The sequence below is a fragment of the Lepus europaeus genome, chromosome 16 (genome assembly GCF_033115175.1).
Source record: "Lepus europaeus isolate LE1 chromosome 16, mLepTim1.pri, whole genome shotgun sequence".
Lineage (NCBI taxonomy): Eukaryota > Metazoa > Chordata > Mammalia > Lagomorpha > Leporidae > Lepus > Lepus europaeus.
Genome location: NC_084842.1, coordinates 18,427,988 through 18,454,956, shown reverse-complemented (window position 1 = coordinate 18,454,956; position 26,969 = coordinate 18,427,988). Strand labels below are relative to the sequence as shown.

General features: G+C 37.7%; 1 protein-coding gene across 4 annotated transcripts in view; it reads right to left on the bottom strand.

Moving 5' to 3' along the window:
- TUSC3 (tumor suppressor candidate 3) overlaps positions 1-26,969 on the bottom strand; it is a 213,113-nt gene that overhangs the window by 131,114 nt on the left and 55,030 nt on the right. For all 4 annotated transcript variants that reach the window (XM_062213666.1, XM_062213664.1, XM_062213665.1 and 1 more), the window contains exon 2: positions 11,408-11,577. In XM_062213666.1, coding sequence (XP_062069650.1) covers positions 11,408-11,577 — 170 coding nt within the window. The remainder of the gene's footprint in view (positions 1-11,407; positions 11,578-26,969) is intronic.

The following is a 26,969-nucleotide window of genomic DNA, read 5'->3' as shown; positions in this document are numbered from 1 at the left end:
CTCATCTGAGATGAGAAATATTGAGAATACACGAAGAACAGTGGACACAAACAAAGGCTACTAGGCAATATAAAGAAACAGGCCTGAAAGCATAAAGGGATAAACAGCAATCTTAAAAATGTACATTTTGTGGCAGCAATTGGTGCAGTACAATGTGCACAGCAGATTAAGTAGCTGTCTGCAAGCCAGCTTTCCCCATAAGCACTGGTTCGAGTCCAAGCTGCTCTACTTCCAATCCAGAACCCTGCAGATGTGCCTAGAAAAGCAGAAGATGGCCCAAGTGCTTGGGCCCTTGATACCTATGTGGGAGACCCAGAAGAAGCTCCTGGCTCCTGGCTTCAGACTGGCCCAGCTCCAGCTGTTGTGGCCATTGAGAAGTGAACCAGTGGATGGAAGGCTTTCTCTCCCTCCCTCCCTCCCTCTCTCCTTCCCTCTCTCTCTCCCTTCCTCTTTCTCTCCCCCTCCCCAGTCTTTCTCTGTCTATAGCTCCACTTCTCAAATAAATAAATCTTAAAAAAAAAAAAAAGTCTTTGTAAATGTCAGTCAAAGAAAGGTCAGACAATACAAGGCTGTCAAGGGAAGAGAGACAAAGAGACTAATCGACCTACCCTTGTACCTTAAATCAAATAGTCAAATATTATTTAAACGTAAAATTATCAAGGCAATAATTGTGAGAGTTTTTTATGTCTTCAAACTCCTCTATAACCTAGGTTTGACACTGCAGTACAGTATGACAAACTGAAAGAAAATCTCATACCGCAGATAAAGGAAAAATCTACTTGATATACATGCAGCTGTTAACAATCGAGGGAAAACTTTTAAAGATGAGTAAAAGACACTAACAGATAATTCACAAAAGACAGGCACATAGCACTTAAACATACGAAGAGATGCAAAGCAAAACTACTAAAATATCAACTATCACATTAACAAAAATTCAACAGCATCACCACACTACTTCAAAGCTGTACAAAAAAACAGGCACTGTAATAAACTCTTAGTGGGAGTACAAACTACCTAAGATTTGAATGGGAAACTGGCAATATTTAATAACCCTGCATATGCATTTACTCTGTAAGCCAGCAACCTCACTTCTAAGAGTTTACCCTAAAGACACATGTTCACCAATACAAAACATATGCAATTATTCACCGTGGCATTTTTTGCTAAGGCAAAATATTAGAAACCACCCAAATGTCTGTCTCTGCTCGTATTTATGTTTTTGTAACTGCATATCAAAGACTGGGTAATTTATAAAGAGTAAAGGTTCATTATTTCATAGTTCTGGTAGCTAGGATTCCCAAGGCCAGGGGCTACATCTGACACAGGCCTCACTGCTGGTGAGGACTCTACAAAGTCACAAAGTAGCACAGGGCATCATATGCCAAGAACAAAACTGGCTTTCTGAAAGACCCATTCTGGAGATACCTCCTTCAGGAGAGCTCTAGCTTAAGCAACTCTCAAAGGTTCCCCCTGATCCCACCTCCCACTGCCTTCCAACAAGAAATAAATTTCAACATGATATTTAGTGAGGACATTCAAGTAAGAGCAACTACCATCTATAAGAAACTGATGAAATATCGTACAATGTATGTAGAATGGATAAGCAAGATGCTAGTTAATGTTACCACTAGGGAATAGGTAGGAATGAGGTAGATGATAGGATGAGAATGATATTTTTCAAAATATTCATTTTCATCCATATAAATGTATCCATGTTATATTTTCATCTACGTACATACACATGCATACACATACACATGAACATATGCTTTATAAACATGTTTTGCATATTCAAAAGGCAAAATTAAATCAACAAGTAAACAAAGTAAACCTAAAACTGAATTTTGACAGAAACAAGTACACCTACCTGTCTATCAAAAGACCGCAGGGCCAAGGAAATGGATTAATCCAAGTAAGTTGTGTGTTTTTTTTTTTATTTGACAGATAGAGTTAGATAGAGAGAGAGAGAGACAGAGAGAGAGAGAAAGGTCTTCCTTCCGTTGGTTCACCCCCCAAATGGCTGCTACAGCCAGCACTGCGCTGATCCGAAGCCAGGAGCCAGGTGCTTCTTCCTGGTCTTCCATGCAGGTGCAGAGGCCCAAACACTGGGTCATCCTCCACTGCCCTCCAGGGCCACAGCAAAGAGCTGGATTGGAAGAGGAGCAACGGGGACTAGAACCTGGCGCCCCAACCGGGACTAGAACCCGGTGCCCATATGGGATGCTGGCACCACCGGCAGAGAATTAACCAAGTGAGCCACCAGCACTGGCTCCCAATCCAAGTTAAGTTTTAAACACAGTATTCTTTTGTACATTCTCCTTTTCTAATGCTAAATAAAGAACTGTGTAAGAATTAGGTAGCTTAATTAACAGGTTTGTTGTCACAGGCCACATTGGTTTTATTATTCTGAAACTTACATATTCATTGTAAGAGCCAATGAGCAAACACATCAATATTGTTAGAACTCAGTATTTTTGGGAAAAGGAGATAAAAGCATGGAACAAGGAAGAAGATGAACTGTGTGACGCTTTTCTTTATTTTTTCTTTACGTTTCTGAGAGAAGGAGAGAAAGACAGAGGAAGAGAGAGAATGAGAGTGAGAGAGAGAGAGAGACAGAAAGAGAGAGAGAGCGAGAGAGAGAAAATCTTCCATCCACTGGTTCATTCCCCAAATGGTCCCAATGGCCAGAGCTGAGCAAGACCAGCCAGGAGCCAGGAACTTCTTCTGGGTCTCCCACATGGGAGCAGGGGCCCAAGGACCTGGGCCATGTTCCGTTGCTTTCCCAGGCCATTAATAGTAAGATGGATCAGAAGTAGAGCAGCCGGGACTCCAAGTGGCACCATATGGGACACTGGCACTGTAGGCAGCAGATTTACCTGCTGTCTCAGTCCCTGGGTGATGCTTTTCTTAACTAGATAACTGAGGTAATCATTTTAAAATATATGTATGTGCAAGTAATGATGTACATACATACATACATACACACACACACAATGTAACTGTTTGCTAAAAAGGCCTGAAAGCAGTGATACTGCCCAGCAGTAAAGAGTGTCTCTACCTCAGCTCTTGCTTTTTAATTACTGTTTCCCACTGAAAGGAATCAGGACTCCCTGACAGAAATGCTAACTCCACTTCTGTGGCAAATAAAGTACAGAGTAACCTTACAACAATTCATCCCTGAATGCATAAGGATGGAGATACCTCAGGATACAAGAGTTGGTCCCCTGGACAAATTTATGACTACCTGAATAAGAAGAAGCATAATCATAGCAATGGATTAGCAAATAAAAAAGAACACAGAAATTGAGATATTTAAAATAACAGGGGAGGCAGGAAAAACTCTCCTTTATAAAACAATACCAACTGATCCATATAAAAGAAATGTCAGGATTTTTAAATCACCATTTCACAATCGCCACCAATGTAATACCACATTCAGGCACGGATTATCAATGGATGTGACAGCGGCTGGGTAAAAATTTACTAACAAACAGGATAATCACATGATCATCAAGTATCCACCCAATCTAATTATCTGCCCCAAATAGTTATTACAAAGAAAAATCAAACTTCTATTGAGGAGATTTCTGACAGCCATCCCATCAATGAAGTGATCAATCTAAGCAATAGCATCTTTACAGCCTAGCATGAGATGGCTCCTTGGAGGACACAGGAAGCATACGAATTTGTATAGTCCACAAACCAATTATTAAGTCAGTATTTACAAGTGCTTTAAGTGACGCAAAGTGATAATTTTATCTAAACATGGTTTTCACTTTATCTGCTAACTCCAGAATCTTACCCCACGAGAGATGTCGCCTCAGTGTAAGGAAACCACAGGGTGATGAGCTCTTTTCCATGGTTTTGTCCGGTTATATTCAACTTGGTGATCCCTGTTATGAAATGCAGCCCTCAAGTACAGCTTTTCATGATCTTATAAGGTGAGGAAATGATATCTGATGGGCCCTTGCCCTCAAAGATTAAAAAACCAACCATCTTAATTGTGAAAACAAAAGCAAGACACAAACTACAGTTCACAGAGTAAGGACACTGATAAACATACACAATGAAGACAAGGACTGAACTCTTCAAAAGCTTCATAGTCACATGTAACACCATGATAGTCTGTGTAACTTTGAATAAACTAACCTCTTTAATATGCTCATCTGTAAAATGGGTGCTTATTTATATATTTTGAGAGTAATGGGAATCACTATATGTGTGTGGGTATGAGAGATATATAGATATTTAATGAAAGATATCAAATAGTTTATACATAGTAAATAATTTTAGCTGGGGGAAGAAAGATGTTAGCTAAACATCTAATTAGTCATAATAAGTTATGTTATCTGTCATCCTTTTCAACATGCTTTCATAATTTACTAATTTTTACATTTGAAATCCAATAAAATATTCATCTCCTACACAAACTTCAGTTACACATGTACCTTCTTTATTTCACAAACAGCTTTTAATTTTCTTCCAAATGGACTTTCTCCTTAAATCTACTGATCCATAGTCAAAACCTTAAAAGAAGGCATTTTACTCCTAGAATTGGTAGTAAATTCTGAAGGAGATGAGTAATTTTGAGGGACACTACATCTACAAAATTTACAATTACGGGGATATGTATAATTTGATGGAGTTTGGAGTTAACACTTTAAGGGAGGTGAGAATTGTACTGAGTAGCCTTAATTAACAACTTTATTTGGCAAAAGAGTTTGATGTCAGCACTGAGGGAAGTGAGAATTGAATTCTGATATTTGTGAATAAACTGAATGTGTGAACGAAGAACAAAATGCTTTGCTTAAAGGACTTAGAAGGAAGCCAAAAGCTCATTCACTACCCTTTCAGCAGAGAAAAACAACTGGAGAATCTAAGTATAAGTCAACCCCAGGGGAAATTTTCACTTTTTCTTAAAGGAGAAAGCAGAAAGCTCTCACAAAGGAAAGCTTTTAGATTTTTAAGTCATATCCATCAACCTTTCGAAGATTCTAAATGATTATGAAAGAGTAACAGCAGTACTCTCAAAATGGTCCAAAATTATACTGACACAGAAGGACCCAGGAGAAATACTTCATGTGAGGGGGAAAAAGATGGCTGGCGAGGACAAGGAGCCTTTCTCAATGCATCTGCAATATGCTCTCAGGCTTAACTCACAGCACAGAAATACAATTTGAATATTTTTCCTAATTTTGTTTTTCTTTGAATTCCCCTTTACTTTCTCATCTTAGCTGTCTTCTTAACAAGTCTTTGCCTCTCCTCACCCACTATGAGTCACCGTTAGTGTTCTCTGGGATTGGATCTCAAGACCAGTGCTCAACCATAATTAATCAACAGATTTCTCCCTTAAAATCACTATGTTCCTAAATTGGTATTTATGAAATACATGAAGTTGATATACCTTAAATAAAAGGTTTCTAGGAAAAAAATCGTATTATCCTCTTACATAAATTTATCATCTTCATCTTTCAAGCTTCAAGGCATACTTCTATCAACTCAATTTTATCCACTTCAGTTTTAATGTAATCTTGAGTAATTTCAACACACAATTTTGTAATCTAGACATTGCTACAGTCTCATAGTTCCTCAGTCTTTTCTATACCATCAAAGATAATCTTCATCATACTTCAGCAAATCACTCATCTATTAGGTAAGCCCTTTATGACAACTTCCTAATTTTTAACCCATCCTAATTCTACAAAAACCTGTTCTTCACTCTTGTGAAATTTACCTTAATGGATCATACCTAATCCATAAGCTATTCTTTGAACCTCCATATAACTCTGAAACCATGGCTATACATTTCAAAGACACTCTGCCTAGCACTCTAATCCACTTTACACCATAAAGCAAACATGGTAATCCCCAAGAAGAGCGGTCCTTACTCCTAAATTGCTGAATACTGAGTCAGAAAATAAATTAATTCTGCAGAATTTTACACTAAAATTTAAGTACTCTGGTCCGAAAAAAAAAAAAAAAAAAAAACTCCCAATGCTACATGGCAATCCCTTTTAAATGATTCCTTTCTCATTTCTCTTCAGTGAAAATAAAAATAATTTATGAGTGATGAACCAGGTCTTACTTTCCCTTTCTCTGTACTAGCTTTCACTGTAAAGTTACCAAGAAAAAAAAAATATATATATATATATATATATTTTGACAGGCAGAGTGGACAGTGAGAGAGAGACAGAGAGAAAGGTCTTCCTTTTTGCCGTTGGTTCACCCTCCAATGGCCGCCGCGGTAGCGCGCTGCGGCTGGCGCACCGCGCTGATCCGATGGCAGGAGCCAAGTGCTTCTCCTGGTCTCCCATGGGGTGCAGGGACCAAGCGCTTGGGCCATCCTCCACTGCACTCCCTGGCCACAGCTGAGAGCTGGCCTGGAAGAGGAGCAACCGGGACAGAATCCGGTGCCCTGACCAGGACTAGAACCCGGTGCGCCGGCGCCGCAAGGCGGAGGATTAGCCTAGTGAGCCAGCGCCACAGCACACTTGGCTAATCCTCTGCCTGCGGCGCCGGTGCACCGGGTTCTAGTCCTGGTCGGGGCGCCAGATTCTGTCCCGGTTGCCTCTCTTCCAGGCCAGCTCTCTGCTGTGGCCCTGGAAGGCAGTGGAGGATGGCCCAAGTGCTTGGGCCCTGCACCCGCATGGGAGACCAGGAGAAAGCACCTGGCTGCTGGCTTCGGATTGGCACAGTGTGCCTGCAGCAGCACACTGGCTGTAGCGGCCTTTTTGGGGGTGAACCAATGGAAGGAAGACCTTTCTCTCTGTCTCTCTCACTAACTCTGCCTGTCAAAAAATTAAAAAAAAAAAAAAATTAAATTTAAAAAAAGTTAATGCCTTGGTTTTATCCCCAAACAATTCTATCACAACATCTGGGTATGAAGTTCATGTTCTCTCTTCTCTAACAACTCCACTATATCTTGATTCATTACTTAACAATTTTCTAATAGCAGCAATCTTTTGTTCTCATAAATCTGACACTTCCAAAATTTAAGAGTTTACTAAAAAAATAAGCTATGATAAATAAGCAAAAAGCAAAAAAAAAAAAAAGGTTATAGTAAGTTAGCTGTCATTAAAAAATTGAGGATCTATATTTAACAGTTCATTTGTCAACATAACCTAAGAAAAATACTACCTAAAGTGTATACCTTTTTACAGTATTTTAAAGTTTATTACATCACCTATAATTATATGTAACTCTGAAAAAAATGTTAGATATAATATTGCTAGATTACAGTTACAAAAAAGTATAATCACTAGTTAAGTATACTTCATAATACTACCAGTAACAAAAAATCAATATTTTCTATTTCATGAGCTAAAAAGTAGTAACTTTCCAAAAATATATATGGTATTATATGATTCCAAAAGGAATTTTTTTTTATTTTTAGCAGAAACTTCAATGCTTAAGTGTGAATTTAATTGTATTTTCATGCAAGTAGGGCTTTATAGCATCCCTTAAGGTAGATACAGTATACTCACACATGCTAGCCCAATTCTGAAAACAATGTTGGTACCCTCTTGAGTACTGGTCCTCAAATCTGACAGAAATGGAACTCAGAATCAATACATTTTTATTCATAATCTTTTCTGTCCATTTCTAGCCATCTTCCAATTTACACTTAATAAATGAGTTATGATAAGTTCCCCTTCCCAAAAATTTCAAAACATGGAAATTTCTTATGAGCAAGCTAGTGTGAATGAAACGGATTCTTCTCATAGACCCAGGTTACTAATAATCTGAAATTCCACTGCAGCTCAAAATGATTTAGAAGCCTAAATCAATTCTATGAAAATTCCTGGCACATGGAACCACAAAACAAAAAGCGTTTCTTCATCGGAAAAAAAAGAAATGGACCAAGTAATTTAAAAGCTCCTGAGCAAGGAATCTCCATGCCCAGATAATTTCACTGGAGAATTCTACCAAATAGTTGAAGAATAATTAACACTACTTTTACACAATCTCTTCTAAAAACTAAATCAAGAGAGAACACCTCTCTCCCGATTTTATGATGATATTTTCCTGATACCAAAACTTTCCAACAACAAATTAAGAAATGAAAATAACAGACTAGAACCTGTCATGAACTTAGATGTAAAATTCCTCAACAAAACGTCAGCAAATAGAATTCAGCCGTGCATAAACCAGTAAAATGACATAATCAAATGTGATTTATTACAATACACAGGACTGGTACAACATTTAAACAGCAATCAAGGCAATCCACTGTTATCAACAGGCTAAAAGAGAAATCCTACCAACTGACATGGGACAAAACCTGTTGACAAAATCCAACATCCATGCCTGATAAAAGCAAGAATCCAACTAAGAATAGAGACGTTCCTCAACTTGATAAAGATCAGTTACAAAAAAGTAACAAAAACTTAAAGTTAAAATCACACTTAATGCTCAAAGAGAAAATAGTTTCTCCTCAAGATCGCATCAAAATATAAAGCATAAAACTACAAAACTTTTAGAAAACAAAGGAGAGAATACTTAGCATTCAAGGTGAGGCAAACAGCTCTTCAATTTGACAATAAAAATAACAGCTGTAGCCGGCGCTGTGGCTTAACAGGCTAATCCTCTGCCTTGCAGCACCAGCACACCGGGTTCTAGTCCTGGTTGGGGACCCGGTTGCCCCTCTTCCAGGCCAGCTCTCTGCTATGGCCCGGGAAGGCAGTGGAGGATGGCCCAAGTCCTTGGGCCCTGCACCCCATGGGAGACCAGGAGAAGCACTTGGTTCCTGGCTTCGGATCAGCAAGATGCGCCAGCCACAGCGGCCATTGGAGGGTGAACCAATGGCAAAAAGGAAGACCTTTCTCTCTCTCTCTCTCACTATCCACTCTGCCTGTCAAAAAATAAAAAAAAAATAAGATAAAATAAAATAAAAAATAGAAACCCAAACAGGAAACACTTTAAAAAAATAAAAATAAAAATAAATTTTAAAAAAAACCTACAAAACAAACATGTAATAAGGATGAAATACAAGTCACAGACTGGGAGAAAATATTTGAAAACTTCATATCTAATAAAGGAGTAGTATCTAAAATATATTTTAAAAATTCTCAAAACTCAGCCTAAGAAAAAAAAATCCAACTATAAATGGGCAAAGGACATAAACACATACTTCAACAGAGAGAATATACAAATGACAAATATATAAAAAGATGTTTATCACCATCAGTCTTTAGGTAAGTGCCAAAAACCAAAACGAGAAATCACTACAAATCTAGCTAAATGGCTAAAATAGTGATAATATCAATGCCGGCAAAACAAGGAAAAAAAAAAAACTAGATCACTCACTTATACACTGGTGCTGGAAATACAAGATGATGTAGCCACTCTAGAAAACATTTTGGCAGTTTCTCATAAAACTAAATATGTAGTATCATACAACCCAGTCATCACACACTAACATCTGCCTCAAAGAAATGAAACTTTACATAAAAACATTCTGAAAAATGTTGATGGTTATTTTACTAGGAGTAACAAAAACTAGAAATAATCCAAATGGCCTTTAACAAATGGATGATAACATAAACTGCAATACGCACATACCATGGAATATTACTCAACTATACAAATAATGAATTATTGACAAATCCAACTTCAATGCAGTTTAAGTGAATTATAGTAAGTAAAAAAAAAAAAAAAGCCAACTCTACAAAGGTCATGCACTACACATTCCCACTTAGATAACATTTTTGAAATGAAAGAATTATAGAAATGAAGGGCAATTTAGTGATTGACAGAGGTGAGACTCAAAGGGTAGTGAGTGAAATGGGGATGGGTAGGTTTAAAAGGAGTAAGAAGGAGTATTCCTATGGAGAATAGTGTTCTATATCCTGAGTGTGTCAATACCAACAACCTGCTTGTATTATTTTGTTACAGTTCCACAGTATGTTACCACTGGAGGAAACTAGATAAATGGTATACAGAATATCTCAGCATTATTTCTAAAAATTACAATTAGCTGGAAACTGAAAGTAACTTAAAAAGTACTTGTTACCCAAACCAGAAGAAATCAGCATATGAAAATTATCTGCACATCCATGTTCATTGCAGCTCAATTCACAACAGCTAATATATGGAATTAACCCACATGTTTATCAACTACTGATTGGATAAACAAATTATGGTATAAATACACTATAGAGTACCATCCAGCTATTAAAAAAATGAAATCCTGTCTCCTGCAATAAAATGGATGCAAAGGGAAACCATTATACTTAGTGAAATAAGTCAGTCTCAAAAGACAGTACCATATGTTTTCTCTGATCCAAGGTAACTAACAGAGTACCTTATATGTACTGTTGTGAAATGGACATTTTGAGATTTGATGATTGTTTACAGCCCCTTTCACTGTTTTTTTTTTTTTCTTCATACTATTTGTTGAAGTCTTTTACTTATTGTAGGTTTAACTTTATGATCATTAAGTAAACTGAAAGTAGATCTTTATAAAAAATTAAGAGAATGGGAAAGGGAGGAGGAGGAAGGGTTGTAGCGTGGGTGGGAAGGAGGGTTGGGTGGGAAGTATCACTATGTTCCTAAATCTGTATATGTGAAATACATGACACTTGTACAACACAAACAAAAAAATAAAAATAATGAATAAAAAGTACTTGCTGGATTTGTATTCAATTTGTACTTATCCAGAATTTTGTTAGTTTGTTCCTAATTATAAGTATTTCAGCCATTTCAAATTATTTACTTCTGTAGCATAAGAAGAAATTGTTTCTATCATTAGAGGTATCCAACATAAATAGATCTATCATGTAAAAGCTGACCCTCTTTATTAAAACTGTTTAAACAGATTTAAGAGCATATTTCAAGTGGTTACTTCACTGATCACAGACATAAGTAGTGGACCTTCAAAGCAACAGGAAGGATATAAAGTTGAAAAATCAGTTTTTATGATTATGTGTGAAATTGATCAACAAATAATTTACTTGCCCATCATAAAATAGTATTAACCTATCAAAGTGATTTTCCACAATCTATTGACCTTGAGCTTACTTTATTTTTTTTCATTAGGTTTTTACTTGAGAAATGGGAGACTGAGAGAGAAAGCTCTCAGAAGCTGGAAGCTGGGAATGTTACGCAGGTCTCTAATGTGAGGCCGCAGGAACCCAATCCTTGAGCCATCACTGCAGCCTCCCAAGATTTGTTTTAGCAGGAAGCCTGAGTCAGAACTGGAGCCAGGAATCGACCACCTGTACTTCAATATGGGATCCACACGTCTTACCTGCTAGGCTAAATCTCTTCCCTGAGCTTACTTTTGAATAGTTATATCTAACCATGACATGGAACGAACCATTCAATTTGCTTACATATTTATCTTAAACAGATAAGCCTGGGATAAAAATTCTAAATTTTTAAAGAAAAAAGAAACATAAATTACCTGCACACCGAACACTGCCGCTGGGGTTGAAGAGCTGTGAACATAACAATCATTGAGTAGTTTCGAGGTGGAGCCTTTATAAATTTTCGGAATTTATCACCGTTCATTCGGAAGATTGAGCGCCTGGAGCTCCATTCCATCAGCTGCTCTACTTTTTCAGCTAAAAGGTTCTGCAAATAAAGAGAACTTAAATTTACACAGGGTTAAAGTCCTGGATTTCCTATGAACACTGTTAGTAAAATGACGCGATCCATGCCCCCGACACCATCCTAGGCTCTAGCCCCCGCCGCCATTGCTGGAAGCCAGGTGGCCACATGGCCCAACCACAGGTGTCAGTTCCATCCCTACCCTAACGGGATTCACTGCTCCGACTTCTCTGCCTGCCCCCAGCAAAGTTTTAAAAGGACTTGTTCCTGAACACTGGACACACTCTCTCTTATGCCTTCCTTCTCAGTTTTCTTCTTCGTCCCTACTCTCTGGTCTGTTGGGTTTCCCCACCTATAAACCCTCTCCTTACTCCGGTGTTTAGTTTGTTTTGTGGTGGCCTTACAAACACAACACAATTACATGAGATTATATTTTTCCCCAAATTAATTTCTGTTAAAAGTGCTTCTTTTAGACAATTTATTTGTTGTTAATTGACTAGATATGCATGAAATATTAATTTTTCCTAATGATCTAAAGCTTTAAAAAAATATTAAAAGTAAAATAATTGTATTTCCAATTCCAGAAAGAAAACCGACTTACATTTTACTAATATTCTCACAATTTCCAATGTTCTTGCAGCTAAAATTTCTGGTCATTAAGTAAAACAAAGCAACAACCCCCCCCCAAAAAAAAAAAAAAATCACAGATATCAGAAGACTTGGCAAAGCTCAGAGAAGGCAGACTGACTAAAGTCATGAAGAATGACACACTGAGGAGCTGCCTGGGGGCCATCTGGACGCCATACTTCCCAGACTGCTTACTGGACTAGCTGCCAATCCAGGAAAGCCAGTGAGTGCCTAGAAAAACGTTTGCTCTCTTTACTCAAAGGACAAGGAAAGGGGCAACCTAGTAAGACAAAATATTAGTGCTCTACTCCAGCCAAGCCCCTCAGGGAAGAAAGAAAATAAACTGCAGTGTCATCCCCACCCTCCCTAGCAAGGCTGAATGGGAGCCTCCGCCTACCAATTTCCCCTAAGCATTTACCTGCAGTCACACTGGGCAATCTCACAGAGGGCAAAGCTGAAACCATATGCAAAAGAAAGATGGTGTGATTCTATTTCTATTGGGATGACTCTGGGCGAAGACTAGTGGCTCCTGTGGTACAGAGGGACTGAGGAAGGCCCAATGATGCAGACACAGAAGTGGAGCTGAGATACGTGCAATAGCCAGATGTTGGGAAGGGAACAGCACACTAGCTTCTGCACAGGAGTCTCTCATCGTTAGGTCATTTATCTCATCTGAAACAGTCCAAGTACGAACTCTAAAGGGATGTATTCCCACAAGAAAAACAAATTTCCTGCCTTTGCAAAACCAATTAAGATTCAGTGGATAGGACAAAGACGCTTAAATTGTGCCGTTTGAGAATATGTTCTTCTTAAAATTATACACAGGAGGAGCCAGCGCCGTGACACAGGTTAATCCTCCGCCTGCAGAGCCAGCATCCCATGTGGGTGCTGGTTCTAGTCCCGGCTGCCCCTCTTCCAATCCAGCTCTCTGCTGTGGCCTGGGAAAGCAGTGGAGGATGGCCCAAGTCCTTGGCCCCTGCACCAGCATGGGAGACCAGGAAGAAGCTCCTGGCTCCTGGCTTCGGATCGGCGCGGCTCTGGCCATTGTAGTCGGTTGGGGAGTGAAGCAGCAGAGGGAGGGTCTTTGTCTCTGTCTCTTCTTCTCACTGTCTCTAACTCTACCTCTCAAATACATAAAATCAATCTTAAAAATTATATACATGAAATTTTCCCTTTATATAAATATATAAATAAGAATTAAAGCAAAAGAATCTAAGGAGAAATCCAATCCCTCCCTTCCTAGGTGGATAAGAGACAGCTGCTCCCATGAGTCACTCAAGAGACACTGGGCATAAAACAGGGGGAGAGAAGAGAGTACAGGCGTCCTACCCTGTGTTACAGTAAGACGACTGAAGTTCTCTGTACCCACCAGACCCAGGAAAGCAAGACAAATGGTAAGCAACCAAAGGGAGAATAATCTGGTCCAAGAGCACAATGTCTGGATTGATAATGATAACCATACAGCATGGCAACCACAAGAAAAGTAAGAAGTACTGCTAATTACTAGGGTAACAGTTCAAAAAAAGACGTAATTTTGTCATAGGAAAAAAGCGTTCTCGTATGAAACTGCTCCCAATCTCAAAAAAAAAAAAAAAAACCACAAAAATAAGTGGATTCAATTATATTTAACTGCACAGGCTGTATTTCCAACTGCAAAAATACTATGAATATATTTCCATCACGTAAAATGATAATGTTATTAAACTCAAAGTTAAATAAAACTTACTTTAGGAGACAAGGCCCTATACCAAAATAGTTGAAACTATGTGAAGAACTGTTATTAACTGTTCTATATTTTATTTTGAGAAGCAAAGGTATTTTTCATGTTAAGAATAACTTAAAATTTTTCTTACAGAAAACTGTTATGTATTTAATATGGCATATCTAAATCATCAAATTTAATTGTAAAATCTAACTTTTATAGTTAAAAGGTAACATTTCAAATATATGAGAGTATTTCAAAAAGTCTACAGAAAATGGAAATTAAGAGATAAACTTTTTTGTACCAAAATAAATATAAGTCCATGCATGCAAGTTTGTAGTTTTACCATCACAGATAATGTGGAAAATATTTTTTTAAAAGAAAACGCCTATCAGTCAGCATCAGTGTCTGACAGACCCACTGTCAATATTTTTTGATTACCATAATGGCAGTTCCTGAAAACACCATCCGTATGAAATTTTAATGTTATTTGCATTGAAGTGTTGGACGTTAAGAGTTATATACCCTTACCAACATAAGGTGGTCATTCCATTCGTAATCTTTTAGTCTCCCTCCTTTCTCTCTCTCCCTACTGCCCAGGCACCACACACATGTAAGAACAACATGTCAATGTTTACACCATGCTTTCTGGAAAAACTAAAGAGTTTTCCCATGCTTCTTGTCAGTTATTGTTTTTTCTCTCCCCGTCTCCAATTCCCTCACCATCCCTACCTCACCATCCTCATTATGTCATTTATTCATGATCTACAAACAAAACTTTTGTTCTACTTATGAGACAGAACTGTATACAATAAAATGCATTCCACTGATCAATCTTTTTCAAGTTCCAAGATAAGAGTGTCACCTCTAAATTTTCTTTTTGGCTATAGAATAAACAAAGTAATGATAAGTGATAAGTGATTTGAAGTACATATTTGATATTTTGATAATTATTTTTACTTGTTTTGTCTAAATTTACTGCATGAAAAATACCAATTTCTTAAAAGCTGAAAAATACAAAATGACAGTGAATTCAAGGAGTGAAGTATCTCTTCAATTCTCTTAGTATTCCAATCACTGATTATTCCAAAAAGGTTCTTAATTTGATTATCCACACCACAATAGAACATCCACAAAATCCAAACAAAAATGTTCCTGTAATTTCTAGGTAAATAACAATCTTAATATTTTTCTCTAAAACATAACATGTAAGGTGATATAAGTGTTCTGTCTCATGACTCTAAATGGAGAAGCCATGTCTGCATTTCTCAAAACCTCAACCATAAAAATATATGATATCAAAAGGAATTTGAATTTCAATAGGTTTTCAAAATATCAACCAGAATTGTGGGGCCTGAACAAAATGAATTACAGACTTTAACAAATGAACCTGATAGTACTGTAAGTCAATAACAAACTTCACTATGCACAACAGTAATTGACCAGATATTCTGAATGCTAAAAGGAACAACATACAAATAACACATCCAGTGAAACTGGTTTTTAAACACCACTCTATTAAAATGAACCACAGGGGCCAACACTATGGTGCACTCTAACAGTTGAGCCCCTGCTTGCAATGCCAGTTTCCCATATCAGAGTGCCAGTTAAGTCTCAGCTGCTCTGCTTGGGATCCAGCTCCCTGCTTTTGTGTCTGCAAAGGCAGAAAATGGTCCAAGTACCTGGGCTCCTGCCAACCACACGGGACACCAGGATGAGGTCCCTGGCTCCTGGCTTCAGAATGGCCCAGACTTGGCTGTTGCAGCCACTTGCAGAGTGAACCAGAGGATGGAAGATACCTGTACCTCTCCCCCTCTGCCTCTCACTTTGGCTCCCCCCACACACTCTACTGTCCTACCATTCAAATAAATAAATCTTTAAAATGCAATACAAATAACTACAGTTCCCTGGAGAAGTAGTTGATTAGAAGGCTGAAGCAGAGAACATATCATGAGACTAGACTACACTGACACCAGAAAATTTAAAAATCGATCAAAAGAAACATACAGAGGACATAAGAACAATGCAAAAAGCTACCAGTAACCAAAGTTGGGAAAACTTGATCACTAAGAGAAAGGATAATAAGAAATGACAATAATATTGAATTCTAAATCACAGAATAAAACAAAAATCCATGCAATGATACTTACATGAATAAATAACACCATGAACAAACAAATGTGGAGGAGAAGTAACTTCGTTAGACAAGAATTCCAAATAATAAGTATAAAAACAGGAGAAACAGAAATTCACTATCAAAATACCACAATAAAGAAGAACCAAAGTGATCTGCTTTGCATTTTTTTTTTACAGACTTATTTATTTATTTGAAAGGCAGAGCTACAGAGAAGAGAGATTTTCCATCTGCTGGTTCACTCCCCAAATGGCCCCAAGGAACATGCACTTAGAAATTAGAAGAAAGATCTCTTTAATTCAAAAAATACTGAAAATCTGCTAAATGCTAGTCTCAGAATTAGGATGTGAGAATATAAAATTAAATATGACACAATCCCTGTCCTTAATGACAAAGTCATATTACTCCAACTTTAAAAAAGATTATTTAGAGAGTTTCAGGAAGAGGAAGAGAGAAGCCTTAAACTCACTGGTTCACTACCCAAATAGATGCCACAGCCACAGCTGGGCTAGGATAATGCCAGGAATCATGAGCTCTATTCAGGTCTCCCAAGTAGATGGCAGGAATCCAAGCACATGAGCCATCATCAGATGCCTTTTCAGGTTCCTTAAAGGGAAAGCCAGATCAGAAGTGGAGGAGCTACTCCTGGGACTGGGATATGGGATGTGAACACAAGCAGCCACTTCACCCTACGCACCTTACTGCCTGCCCCTTTCAAAATTCAACACTGATTCAAATCTAATTTTCAAAAATTGAGATACCTCCTTAGAAAGTCCACTGACTCAAAGTTCCAATTTTTTTGAAAAGCATAAAAAGTTAGAGGGTCAAAAATAAAAAGGACATCAAAGAATCTGAAAAACAAGGACCACAGTTGTGGCACAGCAGACATAGCCACCATCTGTGATGTCAGCATTCCATTTGGGTGCCGATTTGCTTCCTGGCTGCTCCACTTCCGATCCAGCTTCTTGATGATGTCCTAGGAAAAGCAGTGGAAGATGGTCTCCAAGTGCTTAGGTTCCTGCAACCCACGTGGCAGATCTAGAGGACAGGCCTGGCTCCTGGATTCAGCCTGGCCCAACCATGACCATTGTGGCTATCCAGGGAGTGAACCTGCGGGTGGAATTAACTCTTTCTGTCACTCTCACTCTTTTTATTTCAAATAAATAAATTAATCTTGAAAAGAAAAAAAAATCTGAAACACACACACACACACACAAACACAAAATTCCTTTTCCAAAAAGCTGCCTACTGAGAAAATTCGAAAAACAAACTACAGGGCACACAAGACCAAGATCACTATCTGGCCCCAATATCTATTGTACCAATTTCATCTGCTGCTTTTCTCTCATCCTCTACCTATACCACCTCATGCAGTTTGCAATCCATTAGAGTAGTTAGGAATCAGTATGTTTTAAATATATTCATTGGAGGGCCAGTGCCATGGCTTGGTGGATAAAGTCGCCACCTGCGGTGCAGGCATCCCATATGGGTGCCAGTTGGGGTCCTGGCTGCTCCACTTCCAGCTCTCTGCTATGGCCTGGGAAAGCAGTAAAGGATGGCCCAAGTCCTTGGGCCCCTGCACCAATGTGGGAGACCTGGAAGAAGCTCCAGGCTCTTTGCTACAGATGAGTGCAGCGTGGGCCATTGTGGCCATCTGGGGAGCGAACCAGCAGATGGAAGACATCTCTCTCTTCGCCTCTGCTTCTCTGTCTTTCAAATAAATAAATCATTAAAAATATATATTCACTGGATAATTCTAACATGAAAACAGTATAGAAGCTACTACTGTAGTAAAACTCAAAAACAAGCCAGCTTTTATTTATTTTTTTTTTTCCAGCCATGGCCATGCCTATGAAAACCTATTAAGAGGAAATTCCCAACTCACCACTCCTCTTCTATCATTCCTTAAGAGAATTTGTTTCCTACAGGATTCAACACAAATATCCCAAATCCAAGGATCCTTTCATAAAGTCCCTAGGGCTATAAGTTTTTCCTCTACTAAACTGCTATAGGACCAGATTATATCATGATTTACCCATATGCTGCTTACCCTACTATATATTATGAGCTTGTAATGGGAAACAACCACATTCTACTACCTTTGTAGCCCTAGATTTTTAAAAGTTCAGGAAACATAAAATATAAGAAAGCAAGATTAGATTGGGAGTTCTGCAGTTCACCTTAGAAGTTTTAAACTAAGAATTTAGAGACTATTTCTACACTCCCTCTATAAAATAGGTGAGAACCAAATATATTTTCTATTGATTGACAGCTTTATATTTTTGTTTTACAATCAGCAAATATATATTAATATTCAAAATATGCATAATGTACAAGGTTCTTGGAGTACATTTTATATAAAAATAGGCATTACTATAAACTTTTAAAATACAAATTTGTCACTACTAAAAAAAAAGATCAAGACCTATTGCTTTGTTTTTTAATATCCATTTCTTGACCCATTCCTACACTAAATCATCTCATTTTATGTTACCTTCTACCCATAAACTTCATAGTAATCTGTTTCTGCATTGCTTGCCACAAGCACCTTTTTCCTGTTTTAAAGTCAGCCATCTAATAGTCAAAGGCACCTAAATTATAATCAAAGGTATCCTTGAGTAACCTTTTCTAAATTATCTTATCTACATTAATACTAGAAAAACACAAAAACTAGAAGGTATGCATGTTACTCCACTTGTGTTAAGTACATAAAACATCCTCATAAACAAAAGAAATACAAAACCTACCAAAGCCAAATTAAAATCTTTTTCATCTTATTAACATCAACATGTCATCACTGATGAAGACTCAATGATCATTAACCACAATCATAACAAATTATAACTGTTTATTTTTGAAAGTGTAGCAGCAACATCTACACCACAATATGAAGCTTTATATCAAGAAAAGCAACAAATATTTTATCAGTTTTTCCAATGTCTCAGGGACCACACTAGGTACCGCCCATTCTACAATGTCAGGTGCCATTACAACACCACATTTCTATAGAAAAATAAACATTTAAGTTTAGAAAAACCTAAATTACTTACTAAAGATCAAGCTTCATTTTTCTATTGTTAATTTATGGTATTTTCATTATGGAATATTGTATATACAAGGTACCTTCCAAAAGTTCATGAAAAGCATGAGTTTCAAAATTCTTTTGCACACAAATTTCATTTCATTTTCCATGAATTTTTGAAGCATCCTTACACAAACACACAAACACACACATTCTGTATTATAGAAATATATCACTTTAAAAAAAAAATCTTCACAAACATTTAAAGAGTACACTGACTTGGTCTAGTGTAGTTACCCGATTTGGTCTAGAATATACTTATTTGTATACAGCAATCACGTATGATAAAAACTAGGCCAAATAAACAAGTTAACATGTTGTTTCCAGTTGCTTCAAGATGAACAGAATGTATTTAAAAGTGGTAATACGGGGCCAGTGCTGTGGCGCAGTAAATTAATCCTCTGCCTGCAGTGCCGGCATCCCACATGGATGCCGGTTCGAGTCCCGGCTGCTCCTCTTCCAATCCAGCTCTCTGCTACGGCCTGGGAAAGCAGTGGAAGGTGGCTCAAGTCTTTGGGCCCCTTCACCCACTTGGGAGACTGAAGGAAGCCCCTGGCTCCTGGCTTCAGATCAGTGCAGCTCCAGCAGTGGTAGCCATTTGGGGAGTGAACCAGCAATCAAAGACCTCTCTCTCCCCCCTCTCACTGTCTGTAACTCTACCTCTCAAATAGATAAATAAAATCTTTAAAAAAAAGTGGTAATACACCAGCAGCTCATTTGAAACACAATATTAACAAAAATATTGACTAGTAAAAATAAATTTAGACCACATGGTTAAGAAGAGTCAAAGATCGGATTTGTTTGTTTAGGAGACAATGTCAGAAAAGATCAAGCTAACATTGTACTTCTATATTTTATATACATATTAAGATTAAATTGGAGATTGCACTTCTAATCAAAGGAGCCTGATTCATGTATACACTGTTATATACCACATATGCTTAGTAAAAGACAATCTGGCAATTAAAAAATTACTGTCATGTCAAAAACTAGAGCAGATTTGTAGAAACATGGTTTAAATATCATGAAAATCTAAATGTCTATAATGTGTGAATGTGCAGGCCAATGTGGTGTATCCATACAAGGGAATACTACTTAGGAAATAAAAAGAAAATTTTCATAAATGTCACAACAACATGGATAAATCTCAAAACACTATGCTCATTAAACCAAGTTCCATTTATATCAAAGGTCTAGAAAGAAAGTAGATAAATTACTGCATGAGTCTACAGGTATGACTAGGAATTAACTGTAAATGGGAAGAGTATCTTACTGGAGAGAGAAAATGTTCTAAAACCCACTTGAAGGGGTTGGCATTTGGTGCAGCAGATAAGATACCACTAGTGAGGCCCATATTCCTTGGCTGAGTGTCTCTTTTGAGTCTCTACTTCTCTGCTTCCAATCCAGCTTCCTCCTAATGCACTCCCAGGGGAGCTGCAAGTGAAGAACCAAGTACTCAGGTCCCTACCACCCATGTGGGAGACTCAGACTGAGTCCTGGGCTCCCAGTTTCAGCTGGCCCAACCCTGCCTGTTTTGGGCATTTGATAATTAAATCAGGAGATGTAAAATCTGTCCATGCCCCTGTATTTAAAAATAACAAAAAAAAAAAATTCATTTTATTTAAAAGGCAGAGAGACAGAGTGATAGAGTATAGACTGAGGCCATAATTTATCTACAGTGGGTGGAAAATACCTACCTCTTTTTTTTTTTTTTTCTGTTTCTCTATTTGTGTCTCCTTACCTCAACCCAACCATTTCCCTTCACTCTGCCTTCACTCTGCCTTCACTCTGCCTACATACATTTAATGTCAACATGGGACCAACACAACATTTTTAAATGCCAAAATGGCACAGCTTATTAAGCACCACCAGCAACACCAGCATCTCATTGGCTGGAGTACGGACTATCCTACTTATGATCCACCTACCTGCTAATGTGCCTGGGAAGACAGCCGAAGATGGCCCAAGTACTTAGGTTCCTGCCACCCACATGGGAGACCCAGACAAAGTTTCTGGCACCTGACATCAGCCTGGCCCAGTTCTGACCATTGTGGGTCAGGAGAGAAGCAGTGGGTGGAAGATCTCTTTCTCTCTCTCCAGTTCTCTCTATAACTTTGCCTTCCAAACAATTAAATACATTTATTTTTAAACAAATTAACAGAAAAACAAAGATGTTTAATGACATGTATAGCTCCTATATACCTCAGAGAGATCCCAGAGAAGTGAAGGAGTATCTCAAAGAAAATGATGCTAACTGGGCGGGTGCTATGGCTTAGCAGGTTAAAGCCACACTTGGGATGCCTGCGTCCCATATCAGAGTGCCTGATTTGAATTCTAGCTACTGCATACTTCAGATCAAGCTTCCTGTTAAGGTTCTTGAGTGGCAGCAGATAATGACCTAACTGCTTGGGTTCCTGCCATCCACATGGAAGACCTGGATGGAGTTCCTGGCTCCTGGTTTTGGCATGGGTATCTGGGGAGTCAAACAGAAAATGGTAGCACTCTCGCACGCTCTTTCGCTCGCTCTCTCTCTCGGTTGTTCCCTCTCTTCCTGTCACCCTAACATTTAAATAAATAAGTAAATTTAACAAAAAAGTGATGCTCACAAATTTCAATTCCCTACTCATTCTCTATTCCAAGTGAGGTAAAAAGAACTTTATGGGTAAGGAAATTCTTAGAGGGTAAGGGAGCTCAGACATCTACCAGATAGAATGAAATGCAATCCTTGGGTGGGGGGGGAGAGAAACAATTTCCTGCACATTGATTTTTAAAATGGACAAAGGATTTGATTACAAAAGTACAAAGGATGACTTTCAATTTATATGCAGTTTGGACAAAACAATTTACCCTCAGTTTCTTCTTCTATAAAATTCAAATAATATCTCATTAAGATGCTGCTAACATCAAACAAGTTAACACAGAAAATTCGCAGGTATGGCACCTTAGAAATGTTAATACATTCTAATTTTGTTCACTTGTATTCAGATCAAACTGATTAGGTTGCTGAAGGAGCACCTACGCTTGGATTTTTAAAATCTCATTAATACCTTCAATCTTAGTTACCAAATGTTTTCTGGGTACTTACTACACAGCAAATATTATGCTGAACATATGAACAAGCTTTAGGGAATACTTGTTACCTTGTTATCTGACAAGAATCATTGTGCTAAATATTTGCAAAATGAGTAACACCTCTATTCTCAAGGCCTTTGGGCAATGAAACTCCAACTCTAGAGTTTCTTTCTATATTGTAAGCAATATATTGTACTTCAAAAAAATTTCAGAAAAACATTATAGAAGTACGAGTTTATTTTGGTGCAATTTTTTTTACAATATGTGGAAAATGTGTATTTAAGAAAAAACCTATTAATGTATTTAAAAGTCTTCTTTTATTTATTTATTTTTTGACAGGCAGAGTAGACAGTGAGACAGAGAGAGACAGACACAAAGGTCTTCCTTTGCCATTGGTTCACTCTCCAATGGCCGCTGTGGCCGGTGCACCACATCCGATCCGAAGCCAGGAGTCAGGTGCTTCTCCTGGTCTCGCATGCAGGTGCAGGGCCCAAGGACTTGGGCCATACCTCTACTGTACTCCTGGGCCACAGCAAAGAGATGGCCTGGAAGAGGGGCAACCAGGACAGAATCTGGTGCCCCACCGGGACTAGAACCCAGTGTTCCGGTGCCAAAAAGGCGGAGGATTAGCCTAGTGAGCCGCAGCGCCGGCCTAAAAGTCTTCAGTACCAAAATAAACTCCTGTTATAATTCTGTTGTCCAAGATCTTCTTGTATATTAGTGTGTTAGGGTTATGTATTTAGAGTTAAGAAAATGGCTTCATGCCAATTCAGGAAAGAATGGTATAGATCTTATTTCTGTGAACACTAACTAATTGGTCGTGGCTGCTCTAATTTCAGCACAGAGATTCTGATACTTAGACCGGTCCTATCAGTACAGACTGTGTGAGTAACTGGCTTTGTCTACTACTGGCTCAAGGATGGGGAGCAGGCACACAGGTGCTATAAATTTAGCATATCAGAAAAGGAAAAACAGATCTATAAATCATAATCTTCTACAACAAAACCATGTCCTTGTTACCTTATGGAAGGCAAGGGTGGCAGGACTTAAGATATTAATGAAGTTAAGAGTTGCTCATATTAATTATAAATGCCCATTCCTCATCTTGTATCTTATTATTTTCTCAAAAACGGAACTCGAAGGCAAATGACTACATATAAACAAACTAGCATAATGTATTTGCCAGTTGTCAACATAGGACATTACATAATTTTTCCTCAATTCATATTTTTTCCAGTACTAACATATCAAAAATATAAGAAATAGTACATTTCATTAAACATATAATAAAACTGTGATCATAAAATGAAATTTAAATTTTAAAAGATCTGTTACTTTTATACTTTTTTGTTTCTAGTATGTTATCCTTAATGGTTTATTTTAAAAATCACCAGATGTATCCAAACAAAGCTATGAAGTCTCATGTCGTAATAAAGATTTACTTGCCAGAAGGGATAACTAGTCATGTGTCTGCTTGCCATTTATTTTCATGGTTTTATTCAGGTGCCTGCTATCATCAAAATTGCCACAGTGCAACTTGCTCAGTAAATCAGAGCTGCCTGTATACACCATTCTGTATCTGGGAGAAAAGCTCCCTTCAATTTGTTAAACTATTTCTTCTTTAAAAACCTATTCATATTTGTTATTAGAGCATTCTTCTCAGATCTGAATAAAATATAAAGGGCAACTAATGCTTCTAGAAACAAAAATATCAAGAGATTAAACACTACACTACCTCAAACTGTTCAATAAAGATCACGTCTTAAAGATCACGTCTTAAAGGAATTCAGAAGACAATGAGTTACACCATAAGTAAAAAAACACATTTTTGTATCAAAAATGTGAACTGTGTAAAGCAAGCATGCCATGAAAAAGGCAAAGATTCAGGCAAGAAGTTCAGTCAGTTGAAACTAAGAAAATCATGGCATGTCTACAGAAAATGCAATCTATACTCTTACCCGAAATTCTCAACTATCACTACATTCAAAGGTTAAAAAGTTAACAGATCAAAAATACATTAAACAAATCATACTGAAAAGTCCTCAGAACTAAGGAATACTGGAAAATCTAGCCCAATTCCACCTCTGGGAAGTTCCAAAGATATTTCGTCTATGTAGGTACAAAGAGAAGTCAGCTCTGATAGGTACAACAGTACCCACAAGTTTCTACAGGGGTACAATCACAGGTAAGTTGCACAGCTCAGTATGTCAAAGATAATATCCAATTCATTCATATCTGGGTGAACAGAGAAATGGTTCTTTGAGAAAACATTTATTCAGACACACATGCTTTTTTCAAAAGGAGATCTCAGTTCATGGCATTATGATATTCAAACATATAAACTTTTTCTAGAAACTCAGTAAAAATATTTCTAGTAATACACATTTAGTTTTGCATTTAACAACTTGAACTCTCCTCAGAAACTGTCCCTGACGGGAGACATTTTGTTCTACCTTGGCATCCATCAAAGCCTCCAGAAAATGGTCAGCTCCTGATAAAACCCCCTGCTCGCCATATAAGCATACCAGCTGAAGGACAATATGCAAAAATTCCAAAGTATAATCTGGGAATTGGTAACTTAATAGTCCTATCAAATGTTACTTTTTATTATTATTTTTTTTTTTTTTTAAATTTTTTTTTTTTTTTGACAGGCAGAGTGGACAGTGAGAGAGAGAGAGACAGAGAGAAAGGTCTTCCTTTTGCCGTTGGTTCACCCTCCAATGGCCGCCGCGGTAGCGCGCTGCGGCCGGCGCACCGCGCTGTTCCGATGGCAGGAGCCAGGTGCTTCTCCTGGTCTCCCATGGGGTGCAGGGCCCAAGCACTTGGGCCATCCTCCACTGCACTCCCGGGCCACAGCAGAGAGCTGGCCTGGAAGAGGGGCAACCGGGACAGGATCGGTGCCCCGACCGGGACTAGAACCCGGTGTGCCGGCGCCGCAAGGCGGAGGATTAGCCTGTTGAGCCACGGCGCCGGCCAAATGTTACTTTTAAGAGGGATTTCTTACTTCAATTTGTGAATATCAGAGACTAGAATGACTTATGTTTTCCGTGAATACTGAAAAAATCCTATCACAATATTAAGTGGAAACAGGTTTACATCAACTACAATCACAAAAGTATCTGAGTTGATAAAGACAGGTCACAGGGTCGTGTAAATATTTGGAAATGGTTTCTATTAGTATTGGTAGATGTTCTGTTTTATGTTTACTATAAAGGGACAACAGTCTTGTTTTTTGGTTTTTTATTTATGTATGTTGTCTGTGTGACTACTCTTTACTATAAAACTGCTTAAGTACCACAGCTTCCTATTAAAAGATAACATCATTAGACTGGGGATCATGATAAGTTTTCTGAACGATCAAAATATAAAGTCATTTCAATGAAGGACAGTCATAAAATAGGCCAAATGAGCACCCAGTTTTTATGCCACCACTGCATTAGCTTCTGTCACAACCTTTATTAAAACCTCTCAAGATTCTGTTGTACATTTACTATTATTGAATAAATATCCTGTTCTAAAACAGGTACTAGATACAGAGAATCACAGCAGCTGTTAAAAGCAGGGAGTAAAATCTACTCCCAGCAGTAAAAAACCATCTGGCCTTACCCTCTTGGGAATACTGATACAGGGGAAATGGCCATTATCAATGTAACCAAGTCTAGCAGGCATGCTACTGTAACAATACATTGTGTCATAAAACAATCCCTACTGCTCTAGAAGTCACTGTGTATTACTACTAATGGCAATATATTATGTGCTACAACTAAAAAAGGGTTTTACTATCAGAATATGGAAAAAAACAAAAAACAATATCCATAAATTACAAAACTGATTCCTTTTACAGCAGCCTTTTAAGTCAAACAGAAAACTATGCAATGATAGAATTATTTAAATCAAGAAATAACAGAATACAAAAAAGGCCAAAACAGCTTTAAGCATTTTAAAAGTCTTCCAATACTTTTTCAAATAAACTTCAATAGTATTCAGCCTACCAAACTGCTTCCAGTTTGCAGGCACAAGTCAATTTTTTGGGGCAGAACAAAGCTCCACTGTGGTTATTTTGTATAAGATGTATACTAGTTAAAATTACCATAGTTACCTAATAACTTCAATCTGTATTGTTGGCAGAAGCACTAAAATCACCAAAGAAATGTCACACATGAGACATTATGTAGAAAACATGGAATAATGGACAATATTGCAGTCTCCCTCTTTCTAAAATAGACTGTAATTGCATTTCTGTTGTTCTATTATAAATAAAAATTTCATACTTAAATTTCTTAATAAAAAACTTAGAAAATCATGTAAGGTAACAAGGGAAGCAAATTCAGTAAACATCAGATCTTCATGGAGAAGGGAGAAATTATCTGAGATAAAATCTAAGTGAAAATAAGAACTCAGGAAATAAAGAACTAAATGTTGACTATAGTGCTTTTTAAATGTGAATATATTTAAATATAAAATTAACACTCTAGCATTCATGGTTAGATAGAGTCTTACCATCCTGGATTGCCTAGGAAGTCCCCATTGCATCTATAATCTCAGCAGAGTAATTAATAGCACTTCATTACTCTCTCAAAAAAAAAAAAAAAAACGCAGTTTGAGTACATTACATATTGTCATTTTAGATCTATGACACTTATGTTACCCACCTATTCAAAGTAATTTATCAAATATCAAGATAAGCAGGAGAAGGAGGAAATATAAGAGTACAAAATATCTTTTATAAAACATGCATAATAAATTAATACACAGTAGTGTTTAAAACAATACCCTGATAGTTAAGACAGGTATGTAAT